A 22,505-nucleotide genomic window follows, 5' to 3' on the forward strand; every position below is an offset into this window, starting at 1 on the left:
TAAAGTCTTTGCCTATACAGGTGTCTTCAAGAGTTTTACCTATTCTTTCTTCCAGCAGATTTACTGATTCTGTTTTAATATTTAGATCTTTGATCCATTTCAGTTTTAGTTTAGTGTATGCTGAAACATATGGATCTAATTCTAATCTTCAGCATATGGAGAGCCAGTTTTTTCAGCACCATTTATTAAAGAGGCTGTCTTTCTTCCAGTGAATGTGTTTGACTCCTTTGTCAAAAATAAGATGGCCGAGCATATTTGGAGTTGTTTCTGCATCTTGTACTTTTCTGCTGATCCTTGCTTTTGGTGATTTTTTTTTTTGCCAGTATTATGCTATTTTTTATATGGCAGCTTTGTAGTATAATTTTAAGTCAAAGATTGCTGTTATGGCCCCTGCATTCCTTTGTTGCCCAGAATTGCTTTTGCTCTTCTAGGTCTCTTCTGGTTCCAAATGAATTTTAGGATTGTTTTCTCTAATTCAGTGAAGTGTGTTATTGGTATATTGATTGGGATTACATTAAATTTGTATAAGAATTTTATAACTATGGTCATTTTTACTATGTGGGTTCTCCATACCCCTGAAAAGGAATATCTTTCCATTGTCTGATACCCTCTTTGATTTCCTTTTTCAATATAAAGGTTTTTTTATTTCCTTTACGAGACTGATTCCTAGGTATTTCATTTTTTTTTGAATGCTATTGTGAAAGGTGTTGTTTCTCTAATATTCCTCTCAGTGAGTTTGTTATTCCTGTGCAGGAATGCTTTTGATTTTTGAGTGTTTTCTTTGTATCCAGCCATACTATTGAATTTACTTATTAAATCTTTTGGTGGAGTTTTTGCAGTCCTCTATGTAGAATATCTTGTTATCTTCAAATAATATTAATTTCATTATTCCTTTCCTCTCATTATTCCTCTTGTTCTTTATCTCAATCTGATAAAAACCTAGCAAACAATTAGCAGAGTGAATAGACAACCTGTGAGTTTACAGACAATTTTTGCAAACCACATATATATTAGGGGGTTATATACAAAATATATAAGGAACTTAAACAACTCAATATTATGAAAATCAGTAACTCAGTTTAAGAAATGGCAAAAATATAAATACACATTTCTCAAAAGAAGGCATCCAAACAGCTGACAGGCATATGAATAAATGCTCAGCATCACTAATCATTAGGGGAATACAACTTAAAACCACAAAACTTGCTTCTGACTGTTTGCTCCCATCTTAGGGATAGGAGCAAATGCTGAAAAGGAGCCAAAACATTTTTAAAAGCACCCATGCTGAGTATTATACACACTTTGACCCAACGAGTATTGTTATCTGGAATTTGTGGATGAAATTTGCACAACAGATAATTCAGGAATATTTTCTAAGGCTACAAAGGTAGTAGGTGGAGGATTCAGTGTTCAGACCCAAGCAGCTTCAGCTTATAGCTTTCATGTTTAACCACTTGACCATACTGCCTTTTCTGCTGGTCAATCCAATCTGCTCATTTTGGCACTCTTTTTACTGGCTATTGTCTCAGTGTGACTACTTGTACAAATTCCCTTTATTCATATCTCTCCTCACTCACATATCAGACCCAGACACTTCTAAGCCGAAATGTATCTTTGTCTATGCCCTAAACATCACTCACGGCTCCTTTCCCAGGTAGCTCCCTCTGACTCACAGTGATGCCGCAGCACTTCTGTGCATGTATATATCTTGTGCTGCTGTCCTTGGTAATCTTTATTACAATTATGTAATTATCTCTGTTTTGTATTCCAGAAGTAGATCACAATCTCTTTAAAGTAAAGTTCTGTGGTCTCCATTTATTTCACAATCCTTTTTTGGATGTAATTGGGACCATGATTGATTTTACCCACTCAAAACATTCAATTATCTGCTTGCTGAATGATTGGGAAAATCTTTGTGGTTGTTTTCACTTAGACTCAGAAGGTGAAAGACAAGGTAATAGGGGAGGTACTATGTGCTCCATGTAAGAATTTGTAAGATAGAAATAGCATTTCTGAACCAGAGTATAGGAGAACTACTTACAAATAAGGGAAAGAGTCTCCCCTTGACACCATACTAAAAAATAAATGCATGAATATATATATATTTGACCTAGTTAACAGTATATAACAATACTTTTCCATAGTTCAGCTTTGAAGAAAAATTCAAATAGAAAATTGATACATTAGACTGTCAAAATACAAAGCTACTAAATATGAAAACATAATACAAAGAAAGCTCTATAGCAAGGAGCAGGCTTGAAGAAAATATTTGTAATATATACCAAATAATTATTATCAAGACATATGATAGTATGAATGGTTCAGAATTATTCTGGACTATAGGGCTATAAAATGGTACAGAAACTATGGGAAACAGAATGGAGAGTCCTCAAGAAATTAGAATTACCATATAATCTGACTTCTAAGAATGTTATCAAAAGAATTAAAAACAACTTCTCAAAAAGAGACCTACATGTTAATGTTAACTGTAGCATTACTCACAACCTAAACAAGAAATTGCTTTCACCTGCATTTTAAAATTAAAATTATAGTTATCTAATTTGTTAAAACCTAAATTTAAAAAAAATCCTTCACGTTGCAGAACAATCTCAGGACACTGCTTGTGTTACTACTACTGTAACAAAATACTTGAGACAGTAAACTTAAAAAGATGAAAGATTTTACTTTGGTTCATGGTTGGTTGGGCCCTATACTTTTGGGTCTTCGGCAAGGCAGCACATCATGGAAGTAGTGCTGGGCAGAAGGAGTTGCTGGTTTCGTGGTGACCAGGAAGTGAAAGAATGAAGGAGTTGAGGTCCACATTTCTGCTTCAAGGGCCCACTCCCATTAGCCTAACTTCCTCTAAGTCCAACATCCTCAAAGCTCTACCACCTCCCACGCCTGCCGCAGGGTGATGACTAAGCCCTGGGACGTGGACCTTTTAGGGAATACGCACCCAAGCAACAGCATTGCTGTTCCAAACGTGTGCTACCTTTTTCAAGAAAGTGAGACCATGCTCAAAATTACAGAGAATTAGGTAAACATCATAAATTCAAATATTAAAAGTAAGAAACACAAATGCTATCTTCAGAAGAACATGAAAACAAAAACAGAACATTGAAATCTATTTTTCTTAAATTCTAACTTTACTTGGCAGAAGTTTCCTTAAATAACATGAATGTTTTTTTTAAAAAAAAACCTTTGTGATAGACTGTTCAAAGCTTTGCTTAAGTAGTTTCCTGTCCTCCTATCTTTTCTTTCTTAGGAATATTTGCTTTACTGATAAATATATCTTCAGTTATTCCCTTTTGAATAAACTTCTGTTTGTAGTGATCTGAGATCAGAAGATCTTGTTCAGCTTATTTGAAATTCACATTATCATTGTGTTGGTAACAAGCTAATAGTGCAGATTAATGTGAAAAAGGCACAGAAAATCCCAGCAGAAGAACAGTTAAAGAATAAAGACAAGCAGCTTTCCAATGGTGAACCAATTGGAAGCATTTCATAAATGTATTATTAAATATGTAATCATATTTATTCAAATTGTCAATGAAGTACTACATCTACCGTAAGGCCAAATATTAAATAAGTATTCTTATTCTCCTGTGAAAGAACATGTTAATGCAGTTGTTAATGCAGAACATAACTTGGCAGTTTGTGTTAAAGATGTACACGTGTAAGACCCAATTAGAGAAACAGTTATATGAGTATGTGTGGAGATTGGCATCATGATCTGTAGTAGAATTTATAATAAAAACTATCAATAGCAAGTAGTCATTTCTTGACCATTGCTGAAATAAAATGTGATATCTCTGTGCAGTGAAGTTATAATACCTAAAACAAACTAAACCTACATGAATTACTAAAAATAGATCTCCAAATATTAAGTAGCAAAAGAAAGTTATAAAATATAGAACATGAACTTATAGAACAGATGTGTTTCTGTGATATGTGTGTATACATATATATGCATATGCACATGTATGTATGGTACACTGAGGTATGTGTATCTTCTATGTGGGTGTATGTGTACACTTGTGTCTTAATTGGCTTGGGCTGCTGCAATAAAATAAACCAGAGACTGAATGGCTTATTTAACATTCCATTTTCAACATTTTGGAGTCTGAAAAGGCCAAGGTGCCAGCAGATTTTGTGTCTGTTGAAGTCCTGCTATAGGGTTGCATATTTCTACCTTACTGTGTCTTCGTATGTGAGAGAGAGAATTTTGGTCTCTTCCTTTTCTAGAAGGACACTAATCTCATCATGGGTGCCCCACCCTTATGATAGCCTCTAAACATAATCACTTTACAAGACCTCCACTTCCAAATACCATCATACTGGTGGTGAAGGTGTCAACATAAGAATATAGGACAAATACAAATATGCAGTTTGCAAAAGTGTGTCTGAGGGGGAGTGTGAGGTGTGGATTTTACTGGTAAGAGAAACTGGGCCTTGAATGTGCAGTGTTGTATTGATCGGTAGGCCATATCCTGACTCTCTGGTCTCTAGTTCAAGATTCTGTCCAAAATGGGTCCCTCTATCTTTGGGGGAAATTTAAAAAGATCGCAGGAACCAAACTGCTCTTACAACTTTCACTAGATGAGTTTTCTCTAGCTGGAGGCTTCTTCGTTGACTGAGGGTGCTGGGAAAGCTCTGTCCAGTGTACACACTGTCTTCTGAGGGTAAGGCTTGCTGAGGCACTTGCCCTGGGTCACCAGGAAAGGAGTGGTAAGTAGCACTGTGCTTCAGGAGCTGTAATCCTGACTTTTCTACTTTCCTGTCAGAATAGGTGGAGTCAGAAGTAAAATAATTTAGTCAACGCCTGACTCTAAACAAGTAGTTGAAAAACTTATGTGAAGTCCCAATAAACAGTGCTTCATTTCATAGCATTATCAAATAAAATGACCCAAGTGATAATTATTTGATAAAAGAAATTTGTAGGTAATTATTTGATAAGTATTTCTTTTCATTTTTTTGTACATAGAAAGATGAACAATTCTATCATCTTAGCAGCAACTTTATTCTTCCAGCAGTCCATCAACAATTAACAGGGATTTGTACGTTTAGGAAGAAAGGCAAAATGACAAATTATTTTTTTGAGTGTGGAGGGGTTGTCTTTACATTGCTGAGTTTGCACAGTCTGAATTACTTGCTGATTATCCATCTGGAAACCATTTTGAGCTACAAAGAGGTTTTAGACAACCTTTTACCAAGCAAAACTTGGAAATTTCCCAAAAGTTTAAGTGAAAATGCTGGCTATCATACTACAAACATACCCATCGCTTTAAAAAGAACAGTCAAGGTTGCCTTTGAGATGACACTGTGTATCAAGAATCTAACCATAAAATAACCAGTCTTAAGTAGTTTCTTCCTAAGTGACCTTGATAAAATGCTTTGTGACCCTGTGTAAGGAGGCCAAGTCAGGCTGAACAGGGGGGACGTGGATTTCTGTCTTTCTCTCTGCCTCCTGAGGCTACTGGGAAAACTCCAGATGGGCTATATTTACATTTAATGTCAAACTAAGAGGGAAGATTGTCTGGGAGCCTGATAGCTAGAGCAATGCACTGTCTGAGTGGGGCTTGGAACTTACGGAAGCCAGAAATGCCAACAGCAATTTGGAGACCATTTTTCTACTTTGTCTTCATTCCTGGGCTTCAGTTTCCCATTAGTAAAATGAGTATAGGATAATATTCCTAGGATTCTACCAGGCCCATCAATTCGCCAAAAATAAAATGATTAAAAACTAAAATATAAGTGTATTCATTTTTATTTGATAGTCTTTCGTAACTTTTCTTTGGTCTGACCTGGCCGCCTCAATCCCATCTCCAAACACAAACATACTATCTTTGGAAAGTGATTGTGTTTAGAGGAAATCATGAGGGTGGGGCTCCCACGATGAGATTAGTGTCCTTCTGGGAGAGAAAGAGACCAGGGTTCTCTCTCCACCATATGAAGACATAGCGAGGTACCCTCACCAGACATAAAACCTGCTGGCTCCTTTGACATTCCAGACCTCAAAATGGCAAAAATTCTAGTGATAGCAACCATTCATGGTAAAACTCTGTAAAGTAGAGCCATATCCTTTTAACCATAGAATATTAATGAGGCCTCAAAAAATAAAAAACCATGTTTTAATAAATTTAATAGTTAAAAAAATTTTAGACAGTTTATATAAAACTAGAAGAGAAAAACTGCTGCCAATTGAATTGACACAGTGTTTTCTTTTTTCCTTTCTATTATTGTCAATCTTGTTAGAGTTTTATCAGTATTACTGATTTTTTAAATAACTAAGTTTTCCTACATTTGCTCTATTTTCCTATTGTTAGTCTCCCTGATCTTTATTATCTTTCTTCTTGTTTTTACGAGGCTCTGCTTTTTCTAGTTTCTAGTTTCTTGATGCAGAAACTTTGATTACTGACTTTGGACTTTTCTTCGTATCTAACACAAGCACTTAGTGCTATAAATTGTCTTCTCATCACTGCATTTCAAAATTTCAGTCAATTCTTTATATTTTAAAAGTTGATTTGAGACTTCTTGCATCCATATATTACATAAAATGTGTTAATTTCTACATGTCTAGAGATTTTTCTGTTGATTGATTTCTAATTGATTCCACCAGAGTCAGGAAAGACACCTATATGATTTCAGTTCTTTTAAATTTGTTGAAGTTTGTTTTATTTCCCGGGCTATTATCTGCTTCCATCAAATTTTCAAAAAGCAGTGATTTCTGCTGTTAGCAGTGAAATATTCTATACATCTATGAGAATTAGTTGCTTGTTTAGTTGATTCTTCTGTTTAGAGGTTCTAGCAGCCTCTGAGCGGTGGATATTCAAGTCACCAACCACAGGCGAAGGTTCATTTATTTCTCTTTTCAGCTTTATCCGTTTTTGGGCTGTGTATTTTGATGCCCTGCTATTTGGTGTATGTACACATAGGATTGTTATCTTTTTCTACTAAATTGATGCATTTATCACCCTGTGCATTTTAGGGACATAAGGCCACCTCTTGGCACTAGTAATTTTCTCTTCTCTGAAGTCTCCTTTATCAGATATTAATATAGTCATTCCTTTTCTATTAGCATTAGTATTTATATGCATATCTTTCTACCCTTTTACTTTCAACATACAAGGGTGATACAAATATGGTGAATATTTAAAAATTTAAAAATCACAATAAAAACACATTGCCATTAATCCTCCTCAAAATAGTCCCTTTCCCTTACACTATATTTATCTCACTGCTTTCGTCATATAAGATGTGATTAAAAAAAATAAAGCAAATGCTGTTGCTGAATACCACCCAATGAAAAGGCAGATTTTCAAAGAAGTATGATATGTCTTCACTTCTCTTGTTTACCTGGTCCGGCTTGTGTGACTTCTGACTCTTTCTCATGTTCACGATGGCTATGCAGTGTAAACAGTGTGAGTCAATTCAGGACATGAAAGCAGCCATTACAGGGTAACTAAAGACTCACCAAAAAGACTTTCAGAACTGCTCGAGAAAGTGGTAAGAATGATGGACAGGTGTGTTTAAGGCGAGGGGGCGTGTTCTGAAGGGGACTAAGGGTAAATGTGTTTTTCATTGTAATAGTTCTTAATATTTAAATATGCAGCATGTTGTCCATCATACACCCTGTATATCATTGAATTTGGAGCAAATTTTGTATAAACAGCATACAGTTAGCTCGTTTTTTTAAATTCAATCTTTTCTAATCTCTGCTGATTGATATACTTAAGTCCTACTAATAAATTACTGCTATATTAGTGGTAAACTTGTTTTTTAATTTTATTTGGTTCTTTTTGCTCCATTTTAAGGGAATTCTAGTGTATTACTTAAATATTTTAAAAATTCTCTTTAATTTTTAAATAGCGTTGTTCAGTGTATCTCTGTGTATTGTTATAATGGTTGTGCTAGATATTACCTTATATTTACTTGACTTACTGCAGTCTACTAGTATCAAAATTTAACCATTTTGAATGAAATGTGGAAAAAACACTTCTATTTAGACCTTTGCCTTCTCTATTTAAAGAGCCTTTGCCTTGACTGTCAATATAATATTTAATAAAATGCATTATTATGCATTTTAGGAGAAAATAAGCAGTCCTCTTTTTAGTTTTTCCATTGTTTATCTTTTCTTGAAGCCAGCATTTGCTCTTTTATTATTTACTATTAGAAGAAATTCCTTAAATCAATCTTTCATATTTCTTTTGTCTGGGAGAGTAGCTTTTTTTTTTTTTTTAAGAGACTAGAACCAAACAAAATAAAACAGAATAGAGTCGATCAAAACTAAATGAATGTGGTACAGGACTTCAAAACAAGATAAAAGGAAATCAACAATGGCTACCATAATGCCTCTTGTTATCTCCAAAATAACTGCCCATACCATCAGGCATAATAAAATCAAGCAAAACAGAACAAGGTAAAACAATGAAAGCAATATAGGACTTCAAAACAAGATAATAGGAAAAAAAAATAAAAAACAAAAGTGGCTACCATAATGCTCCTTGTTATCTTCAAAATAGCTGCCTATACCATCAGCCATAATAAAACCAAACAAAACAAAACAATGAAAGCAATACAGGGCTTCAAAACAAGATAATAGGAAATCAATAGTGGCTACCATAATGTATTTTGTTATCTTTGAAATAGCTGGCCATACCATCAAATATAATAAAATCAAACAAAACAGAATAAAACCAAACTAAACAGAACAATAAAAACAATACAGGGTTTCAGAACATGAAAATAGATTAACAATGGCCACTGCCTTCCCTTTTTAGACATTTGCTTCCCCTTTCACTTTCACATTATCTATTGTATATTTTGGATCCCACTAACTCCTTTAGTTTTTTATTCTAGGGAGACAGCACGATGTTCACCTAGGTGACTGTGAACCATTTCACCCATGAGCACGATCTCAGGTTGTATCCATTCACCTTAAAGAGCATCCAGGTTACCTTTCTTTATAGCTGAGTAGCTTGCCATTGTATAAAAATGTCATATCGTTCTTATCCATTCTTCCGTGGATGAGTGAGCTACCCCTACTTTCTTCTGGTTCTCTGTCACGTAGAGTATTATTCTCCCATTTTTGACTTTCACAATAAATTTTCTTTCTAGTTAAATGTGTTTCTTGTATAAAGATTATTGATGGGCCCTGTCTCCTGACTCACTCTGGTGTTTCTTTTTATTGCTGAATTGAGGCCATCTACATTAATGGTTATGACCAGTATGCACTGGTTCATCTCTGCCATGCTGTTTTCCTGTCATTGGCTGCCTACTTTTCCCCTCCATTCAACTGCCTGCTTGGTGATCTCCCTCTGCTGCTGTTCCTGAAACCATGGTCCTTTTTTGTCTCTTTCTAGAATATCCTTTAGAAGTCTTTGTAGGGTTGATTTGGTGATCATGGATTCCTTCAGTTCTTTCTCATGGAAGTATCTTGTTTCTCCATGAATTTTTAAAGATAGTTTTGCAGGATACATCAAATCTGGATTGGAAGTCGTTTTCTTTTAGGATTTGAAACACTTTGCTCCAGCCTCTTCTTGACTTGATGGTTTGTATTGAAAAGTCTGTCATGATTCTAATGGTAAATTTATAGGTAATCTGTTTCTTTCCTCTAACAGCTTTTAATATTCTGCTCCTGTGCTGAATGTCTGAGATCTTGATTATTATATGTCTGGGTGTAGCCATAACCAAAATATGGTTAGCTGGAAATCCTGTAAGCCTGACTTATCTGTATGTCAGGTTCTGTTCCCATGCTTGGGAATTTTTCTATTGTAAACAGACTTTTTATGTTGCTTGTGTTGACTTCTGCTTTTTCACTGACACCTGTTACTCATAAGTTATTTTTCTTTGTGTTGTCTTGAAGCCATTGAATTGTTTTTTCTGGTTCCTTGTTATTTTTAAGAGATCTTTCCTTTCATGATTACAAGCTGCAAACCTGTCTTTAAGGTCTGAAAGTCTATCTTCACTTTCTTTTAAGTGATTTTCCCAGCTTTCAATGAAGTTTTTAATTTCCTGGATATCTCTTTAAATATGTTTCATGTATTTTAAATCTTTTATATTGTTCATTCAAGGTTTCATTTTCCCATGCTCTTCTATTTTTTAGCCATGTTTTCTTTAAAGGTGTTTAACAATTCTTTTATTTTTTATTTCTTCTTTTACTTGAGATAGTATTTCTGTTCTAATTTCTTTTATAACCTGATGAAGTTGTTTCTTTACTTCAGTTGCCATCACTTCAGAAACTTCAGGTGTTCGACTCCTGATCTCTTTCTGTGTTTATGTCTCCTGGACTTGCTCTGCTTGGGTAGAAGCTAAAGACTGCCTTTTGCTTCTCCATCTTGACATATTGCTAGGTTCTTCTGGACAAGTGCATAGTGGAGTCCCAGACACTTCTTGTGTTGGCAACAATTTCTCTAAAGCAGGACTATTTGGTTCTCCTGGCCAGTGCTGGTTATTGGTATGCAATGGTGGCTACTGGGTATGCTAGTGTGGGACTGGTGGCTGGTTTTCACAGCCCGTGTTGGATACAGCTGGTGGAAGCATCCCAGATAGTGACTGGTGTGATGTGGGGGATGGGGCTGGCTGCTGCCTCCCAGGTTTCCTGGCGGGAAGGCTCCCCAATGACATCTGGAGTGCACAAGGGTGAGTGTAGCAGTTTTCTGAAAGCTACTTTTGTTGGATATACACACAAACACCACTGAAGGAGTCAGAGTCTATAATGGCTTTTCTATCTGCTTGTGGGGGACATAGAATGCTTCCTGCAATAGGCCATAATCATTTTTCTGCTTAGAAGTTTTATTTTTAATTACTGAAGGAGGTCCTGCTTTGGATTCCACCAATTATAGATTTCAACCTCTACAAATTGTGTGCTAAAATAAATCTTGCTTCCTTTAACATGTGGGTATTTGGTATTTTGTCTTACCAATGAGGAAATAAATAAGACAAGACATTAGATTTTCTTTCTTTCTAGCTCAGGCTGGCCTTAACCTCATTCTGTAGCCCAGGCTGACCTCTAACTTGCAGCTATCCTCCAGCTTCAGCCTCCCAAGTGTTGGAATGCCATAGACCTTTAATCGGTGAACCTTTTAGAGCTTTCAGTGATGACAACAGCTGGCTGCAGCACAGGCACTATGAATTTGCCACCACTGCCATAGACTCTGGGTGATGAAGAAGCATTTAATGGGATTTAGCACTGTTAGCACTGTATTTTTTCTGATATACATTCTATAACCTTTGATATGTATTTGGAACCAATTATGGTGACCACGTCATAAGTACCACTTACCAAAAATTACAATAAGATGCCTCTTGATATCTAAAATGATAAAATATGAAAAAGTGGCCAAAGGAATCCACTATCTGGCTCCTCCTCCTACACTGAGGGCCTGGCAAACAGCCCAGGAAGAATCCAAGACTCAGAAACTAGACCATTGGAGGAATTCAGATGACTGGCCCCTCCCCCTACACCACTAGGACCAGGCCCCTGTGGGAACACTAGCCACTCAGTAGGACCCAGACTATGGAACACAAAATGGATAGGCAAGACTAGTGAGATGAAAAGTCTGAAATATGAGCCCACAGGTGGTAAGTTAGGTGCACTGGCATTGTGCACATGGAATAGAAGCAGGGAGGTGGGACCATACTCCCTTCAAAATTTTTTTAAATTTAATGTAATTTTATCTTATTTTTGTTTTCAGCTTTCTTTTCCATTTTTATTTTCTTTCTTGTCGTTTTTTTTTTTTCTTTTGTGAACACACTGTCTTCCCTAAATTCCCCCAACACAGGATAAAGCTACTCTACCATGGTGAAACATTTTGCATACGCATTCCTAGTTTATGATCAGTTCTGTTATATAAACATGGACTTCGCTCTTATAGTCTAAAGTACAAAATCAATTGTTACCATAGTTTGTCAGTTTCTGTTTGATGCTATGGCTTGTGCTAGATGCTATTGCTATTGGTAATTGTACTGCTTTAGCTAGATGTCATATCTGTTGTAATAGTTGTTCTGTAACATAACTGGGAAGCTCTCGGGGTAATAACTCACCACGGCCCAACATCAAAGGACTAGTGACTGAGCTAAACAGGTACAATATTCCACTCTTAATTAATTGGGAAGGTAGGCTCTTGGAACAGACACAAACCAAGAACTTTCTATACAAAGAAGACATACCTGAAGAACAGATATTTCTTAGACAGGCCTTGATAGTAGTGGTACAGTTACCTACTACAAAAACAAGACAGACAGAGAGTTTTAAACTTCAGAATCCTATTGAAAATTAGGTGGCCTTTGGAAGCTGGAAAAAATATGAAAACAGATTGTCTTTGAGATCCTCAAGAAGGCACTAATACTCTGATTTTGGAACTGATGACTACCACAACTATAAGGTAATAAATTATATTCTTTACACTACCAAGTCTGTGGCAATTTGTTATAGCAGCAGTAGGAATAACACTGGGAGTGTGTGGGTGAGTGCACCTACCTGTGTATAAATGGTCGAGAGATTGTGTTCTTACGTGTGTCAAAATGACCATAAAGCCTATACCAATAGAACAAAGCAATAATGAGATTTTAAATTCTATTTCAAGTGCAAATAACTCAGTCTTCCTTAATAATAAAATCACATAGTGGTCATTTGAAAAGTTCATTTATTATATACCAATATACACTTTCTGTAATAAAAAATCCTACCAATACACTGAACCATCTTATAAACGAATAAGAAAATAAAATTTTCATCTGTTTACAAATGCGGTTAAATTAACCAGCACAGAATACCACATGTATGTCTGCCCTGCAGTATATATGACCTCTAATCCAGAAAGGATACATGAGGGGAGCTGGTGCTTTAGTATTTGGCACTGTAGTATTGCTCTTGAATATTTATATAAGTACATATGGTGATATTTTCAAGTTAATCATTTAAAATGTAAAACATTCAAAATATATACAGATTTTATAGTTTTCTAATATTTTTGGATTAATCTTTAATATGTACATTTAAATACCTTCAGATTGAACATTTTTTTAACATGCAGAAGAAACTTTTTTCTATTTTCTAATTTGAAAACAGTCTTTAGACAAATGAAAATGGGAATATATCTTAAATATGCCATTCAGCAGTTTTTCCAAATGATAGTAAATTAAAAGTTATGATAGTTTCTAGTAATGCTCAATTTCCATAACAAAGTGCACCATTTTATAGTTATGCATCTTTAAAAAATGATACACAAAACAAATACATATTTTCTTAGTTGCACTTCTGAAAAATTATTGAAATATGGTTTAGCCTGTTGCAATATATGATAATTGTATTTCATACCTAGATTTACCAAAATATAAAATATACAACAGAGGTTCTTGTTAGTGATTGTACAACAAAGTAGTGAACTCCAGAAATTTTAGGCAGTGATAGTAACTTTTAATTCTATTTCATGTAAGTATGATATGGAAGTAAGAATGATGGTTTGCATTTCTCTACAGTGTTAGCACTTATATTTCTATGGACAGCTATTCAGCATTGTATTAAATGACAAGTGTTAGCAACCAACTGTGCAAGCTAAAATGAATTAAATCTTATCTTAGACATACTAAATCAAAAGAGCAACCTTAGCTCTGTTAATTATTTGCAAATAGAGAACTCATTTTCTTACACATGATTCTATTATTGTAAACATTGAGGAAGAGCATTACTGAACTATATAACTTAGGTTAGAAATTTAAAATAACCCCGATGGACAGATACATACAAATGGATTTTGAGCCCACCAGTTTAATTCCCTGACCACACTTCCAATAATATAAATGTTTTGTCTGTGAGAAAGAAAGCTACACATGTAAAAAATAAAAATCAAATGTACATTCTGATGACTACAGAGTAAGATTATATACATAAACGTATAGCAAATCACAGTTTCCTGCACTGAATGTTTATCAAATAAACATGTATCAAACAATACTGGGTAGTGTCTCCACACGAACTGTGGTCTTCTAAAAATTCTGAATGAGAATGGAAGACGAGAGGGAGAGCGTTGTTCAAGGACAAAAGAATGACAGTGGACTAGGAACGGCATTAAAAAGCAGAAGCTTCCACAGAGGTGGCCTAGCTATAAGCGATACTATTTTTGTTATTGCTCTAAAAATAAAGACCCTCTCTATATTGAGTAAGATGTTTTAACATTTACCAAAAAACCCACTGAGTGAAGCAGCTACTAATTCAATGTCACAAATGGCCTAGGCAAAATATTCCCTTGGTATTGACATAAGTGCTCTCGAGTGGTGTCAGATCATCTGTGTACCTCCCAGGGACAGGTCACAGGATATGCTTTTGGCCTCCATTAGCAACAGAACCAAGGTGTGTAGTGAAAGACAGGAGATGGCCTTAAGTGGTGATACGTTTGCCACCAGGGTGTCTTCATTTGATATTCTGAGAAAACAACTATTTGTGGTTACTTTATGGGGATGCAGGATGGGAGCAGGAAGGAGGAAAGAATATTATCTGATGACTATTACATGCAGGCACTCTTATTCTGCTTATACAACAGCAAAAACACACTTTGATCATCTCACACCATTCTAGTAAAATCTGGGCAAAAATGTGCAACACAGATTTAAAACATATCAATATCCATTCTTGACGAAAGTCATTATTTTCTCTCGCAGGTGTCTGATGATGTTATTAGCAAACATCTTTGGAATCTTCTGTTGCTATTTTCTGTGAATAATATTCCAATCAAGATACCTCAAATGTCTTTTGGAACATTAGTTGCAACCATTTCCAATAGAAAAAGAAAGTATTTTCTCTTAGGTTAGTGATGCTTGGAATTTGGAGGATTGTAAATCCAGTCAGTTATAATCAGTGCCATACTTCCAATCATGAAGATAATTCCAGTCACAAGGAAAATTATAGCCTGTAATTCAGAGAGAACTTGTAAGGGAAGACGGGAAACATACTTGTCACAGTTTGCTTTTGTAAGATGTTTATGTAAGATGACCCTCCTGTTTGCATATTATATTAAAATACTATTCATAACTCAAATTACTAACAAATCAACCAATTCAAAACCTACTTGGGAGAAAGGAAATACAAAGACAGAATGTAGAGTTCCAATGACAGAGTAAGGATTAGCTGATTTGATATATCAAAATAATGCTGTCTCTTGTGATCATTAAATATTAAGTGACAGAAAAATATTTAATGATCTATGGAATCTTAATAGTTTTTTAGGTGAAAAAGAGCAGGTCATAAAAGATTAGTATATATAATATGAGCCCAATTTTATAAAGCAAACAAAAACAGAAGCCTTATATATATTGCATATTTCTGAAAAAGATAAAAAGTTTGTGTGTGTATGTGTGTGTGTGTGTGTGTGTATTCTGCAAAAATGTATATATCAGGAAAAGAAAAAACTTGCATAAATATTTTAATACTAAATTTATTGAGACATCATGAGATTTACACAAATTACTTATGGCCTCTACAATTATAAGAGGTATTCAAAATGGTAGCCATTAGCTTCCAGATATTTATTAGTGTGTATACATTTTTATGTGGACCCTGTATAGTATGTATCTTTGTATGTATGAATACTTAAAACATAAAGTATTTCAAACTTTTCACACTACAGGAGGGATTAAATAGTTCAAGCAGATCAATCTTCTAATTCTGTATATAAGAAAGCAATAGCTAAAATTTTTCACTTAGCAAGGATCTAAGACAGTGACGGTGAACCTTGTAAGAAAGACAAGTGCCCACGCTGTCACCTAAACCCCACTTATTTATCATCAACTGCCAACATTTCTGAACACTAAGGATTTAGTTTAGAAAAAAACAACTCATACGTTAATGTATTTTGTTTTAAAAGAAAAAAAAACAACATGTGTGCCATAGATATGCCACCACTGGTAGAGGAGATGATTTTGCTTATTTTATACCTGATCAAATTAAAAATGAGACACAAACAGTTTAAGTAACTGGCCAAGTAACACTGCTATGAAAGTCAAGGTAAGACAGACTACAAGAAGTGAAATTTTAGAGGCAAGATGAAGGGAAGAGCTTTTGATACTAAAGTTTCTTGAAGTTCGTAATCAATCTCAAGAGATGAAAAAGGCAAAAATTCAGAGCAATTCAGTAAGAAGCCATTCTTTTCGAGCTTTAATATAAGCTTTTATATATGCACATCTATGTTTATAACAGCACAGTTTGTAATAGCCAAACCTTGCAAACAATCCAGGTGCCCATCAACTGGTGAATGGATAAAGAAGATGTGGAGTTTTTATACAATGGAGCACTACTCAGCCACAAAGAAGGATATACTCAAGACATTTCTAGGAAAATGGGACTTTGAGTTCATACTCATGTGACATAAATCGGACAGACAACTGTAAGTACTGCAGTGCTTCTCTGTGAGAAACCTAAAGGGACCAAAATGTGTAATAGATATGGTGAAACAGGAGGAAAATGTTCAGTGGGGAGGTGAACAGGGAGAGGGGTGGGGGACAGGAAAGAAGAGAAAAGTGAGAAAAATAAGAAAAGAAGGAAAACGTAGAAACAAAGCTTTGTGGATGGGGAGGAAAGGAGAGGTTGGAGGGAAGGTAGGGAAATGGAGAAAAAATCAAGTTATATCATGTATGGGTACAAGTTCTCTATAGTGAATGTATATATATATACCCATACAATCTAATTTTTAAAAAGTTAATATAAGATCTTAAATTGTCACTGATCATAGTTAGTTATTGAAACAATGCATCTATAAAAATGTTCCAATAGTCCCACTATGGAAAAGAATTATGCACTTTCTAGTTTAATAAGATGATATTTTATGTCTAAAGAGGTTGACTGGAGACCAAATGTTCCTTTAAAAAAAAAAAAATCTTAATGTAAACCAGAAGACAGCAAGCTACAAAGAGGAAAAATGCAAGCGCCCTGACTTTGCAGCAAACATGACCAAAACATTGCTTTAGCCCCGAACTTTGGTTAGGAGCCTAATTCTTTCCTCTCTGACATGTAGGAGGACTGAACACAAGATAACTGCTGTCAGAAGAGAAGGACTCCTAGAATTATCTGAGTGCCAGAAACCTACTCCTTTCCCCCCGCAGGAGAGTCCCAGCCCACGCTTGTGGTGTCTGACTCTTCATGGCTTCTCTTTTCTAAACCATGTGTATTTCTGACTTAGGCTTACTTGAAGAGCAAGTTGGAATGGAAGAAATCGCAAGCCTTACTTACCCCGACCTTTTGGGGTGATCTAAAAGGTTCTTTCTTGACAAGTTTAAGGTAAAAAACTGCTGGAAGGATGAAAATCAGCATCGTGGCAGAAGAAGCCCCTGAGGAGAGAAACAGGCACATGAATTCCCTGAGTGGCGTCTCCTCTGAAAAGCAGATGCCCAAGAGCTCACACTTAGAGAAAGCGGATAAAAAGATACCCCAGGCTTCCTAACCCTGAAAGCACATAGGGAAACATCAGCTTGTCTGGGTTGCTTATTCACACAAGGTATGTTTATAAAAAAATGTTCTTAACATTATAACTGCCTAAAGATAATGTATAGTAAGCAATAAAAGACTGAAACATAATGCAAATTTACAGATGATTAGTACATCCTAAGGAAGTACATCCTAAGGAAGCTGAACTCATCACATACTCTTCTTTTTTATGTCTTATGTTTCAAGTTATCTACACACAATTCTTTACAAAGTGTTGTTTTTAAAATTTTAATAAATCTTCAATCAGTAGAATGGGAAATTAAATATATTAATAGGCCAAGTAATTAAGGGAAATGATACACTTTAAAAATTAACCTATTCTGAAAATATCTTTTAATGTTGAGCCAGTACTCGAGAGCCTTGTCTGGTATGTAAAATGTGTCTCCCGGACTCCCCGATGGCCAGTTTAGGAGCCGTGTCCCATCCCCTCTTTGTCTCCTGCCAAGGTATATGTCTTGACTTTTTTGAGGCTTACTGTTGTCATCTGTCAGAAAAGGCAACTGGACTAAATGACTTGTAAGTCAGTTTCCAGTGCCACCGGGGAAGAAGAAAAAATGACCAGCACAGCTCCTAGAACCCAGCAGAGATAACACGAATCCCACAAGCCTATAGTGGACTTGGGACCCCGAGTGCCCAACACCGACTTCCTGACCATCATTTAAGGAGGAGTAAGTTTGGGTTGACTAAATAAAAACCTTTCTGAAACTTACCAATAAACCCAAAGATGTATTTTATAGTTGGCACAAGGATGACCAGAACATTATTAAGCACAATAATTATGACTGCAATCACGAAGTGTCTAATCCAGCTGAAGGGTCTTTTGGGGAATAACAGGGTGGTCACTGATGTGCGAATCTATGACAAGAACATTCAGTGATAAGATCAATCATTGTTTTTGACTTTTTCTATTATTTTATATTTTCTTATTTTTCTAAAGTATTTTTTCTTTTTTTCCTAGAAAAGATTATGAATTTTTCCTAATATTTTTCATTGTGTCAAAATACACATACTGTAGAATTTATCACATTAACCATTTTTAAAGTATGTAGTTCAAGGTATTAAGTATATTTATATTGTGTAACCTTCATGCTGAATTTTGATGTCTGAGGATGTTGGTGTTCCTTTTTTGGTGTTTGTTCATTTTCTCATATTTTAGAATTTTGGATTAAGAATAATCTCAAATAGACATAAAATAACAGATAAGATATACAACTCAGACAGTAAAAATCCTTGATGTTGGTGGCTAAGTTGTTTCATCAGATTGGTTTAAACATTAAAGGTGAGCACAGAACAGTTTTTGTCTAGACTGTCAAAGGAATTTCTACAAACCCGATGTTCCTTTAGTTTGCATTATATTTAACATTGTCCACCTGATATAGTTTTTAAAATGATACTTTTCCTGTTTACTCCTTACTCTTTCTCTCCCTTTACTTCGTCATCACATTTTAAATCAGTAAAAGGCAAGGAAAAATATTTAATATTTCTCAGAATGTCTAGTTTAGTGTCACATGCAGCAGGCAATTAGTAAGTGTTAAATTACGTTGGCGGTAAGAATTTTTTCCCCCTCATCAGAATCCTTGACAGATTTTGGCCTTATTTCAGCAGCTGAAGTAAGTAGGCAAAGGGTCAAGAGAGGCTCCTTGGCAGGGGCTGCTCAGGTTACTGTGGTGTAAGTGGATAGAGATCCCGAGGGCAGGGGGAGGACCCACAGCTACGTTTGCACAGCTCACAGCTGGAAACGGATTTATCTATGGAATTTGTAAAAGGGACCCCCCCACACACACTTTTTTTTACTTAGTGGAATTACTCAATTGGATTTTCAATAAGTGAGCACTTAAGCTAGGACTTCACATTTTTAGAAATGCTGGGATTGATTTTCATTTACTTAGTTCTGAAGTCTGTGGCACAGTGACAGGAACTCACTCAAAGGAAAGAATGTAAAATACATTTTGAAACATGTATGAACAACAAAATATGCAAGTTAAATTGCTTGCAGTTTCTCATGTGACATTCCTTTCATACCACTAAAAATTAAAGCCATCTGTTTAGGTTGAAAAGGGAATTTCATTTCTGGAACAGCAAACCAGATAGTCCCTGAAAATTATTTAAGAATGACTTTTAAAGGATTTTAAAAATTGGATTAGTGAAAATTATGAGACTCATTTTGAAAACCACACTGAAGAGAGCGAATGATTTTATGTCATTTTCTCCAGCAGTCAATGCATTCTACATTATGACCTACAATTAGTGTTTATTCAGTATCATCCTGCACGATCTAATTAGGAGGCTTAAAATAAGCCATGATAAATATATAATGCTAAGGAACTCAAGTGACTGTCTTAAATTTAAAGAATAAGTAAGTCAAATGTAGGCTCTTGTTTCGCTCAGATGTCACATGTGCATGTGTCTATAGACTCTGTTGAAATGGTGCACCCAGTTGGACAAGTTGTTACAGGTAGCCTTGTAGGTACAGGGCCTCTGTGTATAAATGCAGTTTCCTGTGGCCCCATGTCTTCCAGAAAGACCAGGCTTTGCTTAGTCTTATGAGAGGACAGAATATAGAATGGTTGGAGTACATGGTGAATGCTTTGTTCTCATATGAGTAAGGAATATGAAAATTGCAAAAAGAATGCAAAAGATTATAGAGCTGCAAGTGCCTTCCTGAAGAGGGGAACGGGAGAGAGGGAGGTAATCTGGCGGCGGCTGCGGAAGAGGGTAAGAGAGGCCACGCTGCCATGTTAAATGCAGCCTTGAAGTCGGAGCCTGGGATCAGAAAGTCTTCAGCGATTCTCTTATCCTTCCGCACAGAAGGAGGCGGGCTCACCACCACAAATCCTGCCTGCCCTTCACTTATCCAGGAACCCATTCCTCTACTGACATCAACTGGTAAGAATGTGGAAATGTGGGCCACATGCTGCGGGGAGGGGAAGTCCCCAGGGCCAGCTGGGACCTCTGACCCAGAAAAGTTCTTCCAGGCAGCTCCAGAGAAAAGAGCTGCTTCCAGAGAGCTTAGCCTGAACACAGCCTGCTAGGAGGTGTTGTGATTGATGTCAGAGACCATGTGAAGGTCAGAAATGTGTAGATAGAGTATGCAGTGAGTGCCTTGACTCTAAACTATAAATGAACAAATAAATTATTCAATTCCTTAAAAGTGGCTCAAGCCTTCATTTTTGGGGATTGTTGTGGGAATAAGGTGTTGAAAATATCACTTCACTGGTATTCATGGCAGTTTCTGGCACATTTCTATGCCTATATCCATGTAAGCCTCAGTCCCAATACTTTGGCCATACAAATGGGACTGCCAGGGAAAGACCTGGCCTTAATTCCTTTCACTTATGCATTTGTTTCACAAACATTACATATAGTTATTGTATGTTTTGTACTAAAAAGGAAAAAAAAAAAAAACCTAATCTAACAAGAGAGAAGAAAGATAATAAGCAGGGTAAAATAAAAACAAGTAAACAAACCCTTATCCTATCTTGGGCTCTTAGAGGGAGTGCCCAGTTATTATTGCTGAAAGAAAAGAAATACAAAATAACTGCTAAATGTGATAGATCTGAATCCAGATGACATTTATGTTTTGTTATTTCTATGTGAGGACTTCAAGGCAAGGAAATAAACTTCTTAGCTGTCCAATGTTTTTTAATATAAAGAAATCTATCAGGAGAACCATGCTGTGGCTCAGCATTTGACATACTGAAAATCTTGGCTCTAAATATAAAAAACAAATCAACATGCTACTAACACTGTCTATCCCTTTGGCAAGAAAAAAATTCTGTATTTAGCTTTATAGAATTTGATGGGACACAGGCTGGATCCACTTCTCTGGCACATCATATCCATAGGGGTTTGATTCTCCTAGCCTGGATTGTCACCCACATTGATTCATGACACAGTCAGAAAAAAAAAAAAAATAGCCTGTGCATTTGCTAGAAATAAGCAGTTGATGCATTTCCAGAAAAGGCAAATCTACCTAAAGACCATCTTTCTTAGCAAACGTTACTGGGCTCATCCTGTGTGCCTGTCACTGTACACCAGCATTGTCAGTGACCTAGGGACCGTGTAAGGATCCCTAGGTGCAGATCATTTCATGGTACCATCATGGGGTGAATGCAGAAATCACAGTGCGCAGAATGTTTCAGGAATGTCCATATTGGAGGAGAGCTGTTAGTAACTTTTCTCATTTTTGGCTTAAAGATCGAATGCTTACAAATGATTGCTGTTCCTAATGATCAAACTTTCTCCAATGTTTTGTCTCCTTTGTAAGAAGAGTTTTGGATTTTGAGGTGAAGTAGTCATCGATAAATAAAAGACTGGTTTTTGTTTCCCATTCTGGTAATGGCAGCCATCCATTTATTAAAATGTGCTGAGCACAGAATTAGTCCAATGGCTGCTTTCTGCCTGTCTAAATCACAGGCATGTCCCTTGATCTCTTGAGACCATGGCTTAAAAACACTGTATTTAGGACTTAACAAGTAAAGTAACACAAAAGCACATCTTTCACAAGATGATTTAATTCCACAATGATGTGGTACTTAAGATGTGTCAGAATTTAATTGGGGAGACCTTGACCCACACTGAGCAGGACTCTGGATATTCTTTTCTCAGTAAAATAGCTTGCTTGGAAATTGTATCCTTTGGTACACTGAGTTACAGCTGTCCTCTGCTTTGTACCCAAGCTGAAGCTGATTTTAGATGAAAGCTGCACATATGTCATTGGAAATACTTTCAGATACATTAGAGGAAAGATATTATTTAAGAGTAAATTATTAGCTACCATAATAAGAAGGATCTGATTTCATGTGCTCACGAGAAAGGAATGTACCAAACTATATTTCAGCACACAAGTTGCATTTAAAGCAACCACAATACTCTGGGCCCTGCTCGGAACATTCTCCACACGACAGTATTGGTTACTGTGTCACTTATATTTTTTGCTCCTAAAATGAATGAGTGAACTCAGTAGTTATGAAAAGAAGAGTTGACAGGTGGGTGAGGATTTGAGTTTATTTACAGGAGATAGTTT

General features: G+C 35.9%; 1 protein-coding gene and 1 long non-coding RNA gene across 4 annotated transcripts in view; one reads left to right on the forward strand and one right to left on the reverse strand.

Moving 5' to 3' along the window:
- Positions 1-17,359, forward strand: part of LOC134477286 (uncharacterized) — a 271,829-nt gene extending 254,470 nt beyond the window's left edge. Inside the window, exons 3-4 of the long non-coding RNA XR_010049227.1 lie at positions 16,233-16,382; positions 17,175-17,359. This is a non-coding gene — a long non-coding RNA (uncharacterized LOC134477286). The remainder of the gene's footprint in view (positions 1-16,232; positions 16,383-17,174) is intronic.
- The window catches only part of Slc38a4 (solute carrier family 38 member 4), a 62,909-nt gene continuing 53,034 nt past the window's right edge, over positions 12,631-22,505 (reverse strand). For all 3 annotated transcript variants that reach the window (XM_023567652.2, XM_003475850.4, XM_013159353.2), the window contains exons 14-16: positions 18,190-18,334; positions 17,225-17,322; positions 12,631-14,909 (exon numbers count right to left, since the gene is read on the reverse strand). In XM_023567652.2, coding sequence (XP_023423420.1) covers positions 14,808-14,909; positions 17,225-17,322; positions 18,190-18,334 — 345 coding nt within the window. In that variant the 3' untranslated portion in view covers positions 12,631-14,807. The remainder of the gene's footprint in view (positions 14,910-17,224; positions 17,323-18,189; positions 18,335-22,505) is intronic.

The sequence above is a fragment of the Cavia porcellus genome, unplaced genomic scaffold (genome assembly GCF_034190915.1).
Source record: "Cavia porcellus strain 051 isolate PalLab524CR breed Dunkin Hartley unplaced genomic scaffold, mCavPor4.1 scaffold_8, whole genome shotgun sequence".
Lineage (NCBI taxonomy): Eukaryota > Metazoa > Chordata > Mammalia > Rodentia > Caviidae > Cavia > Cavia porcellus.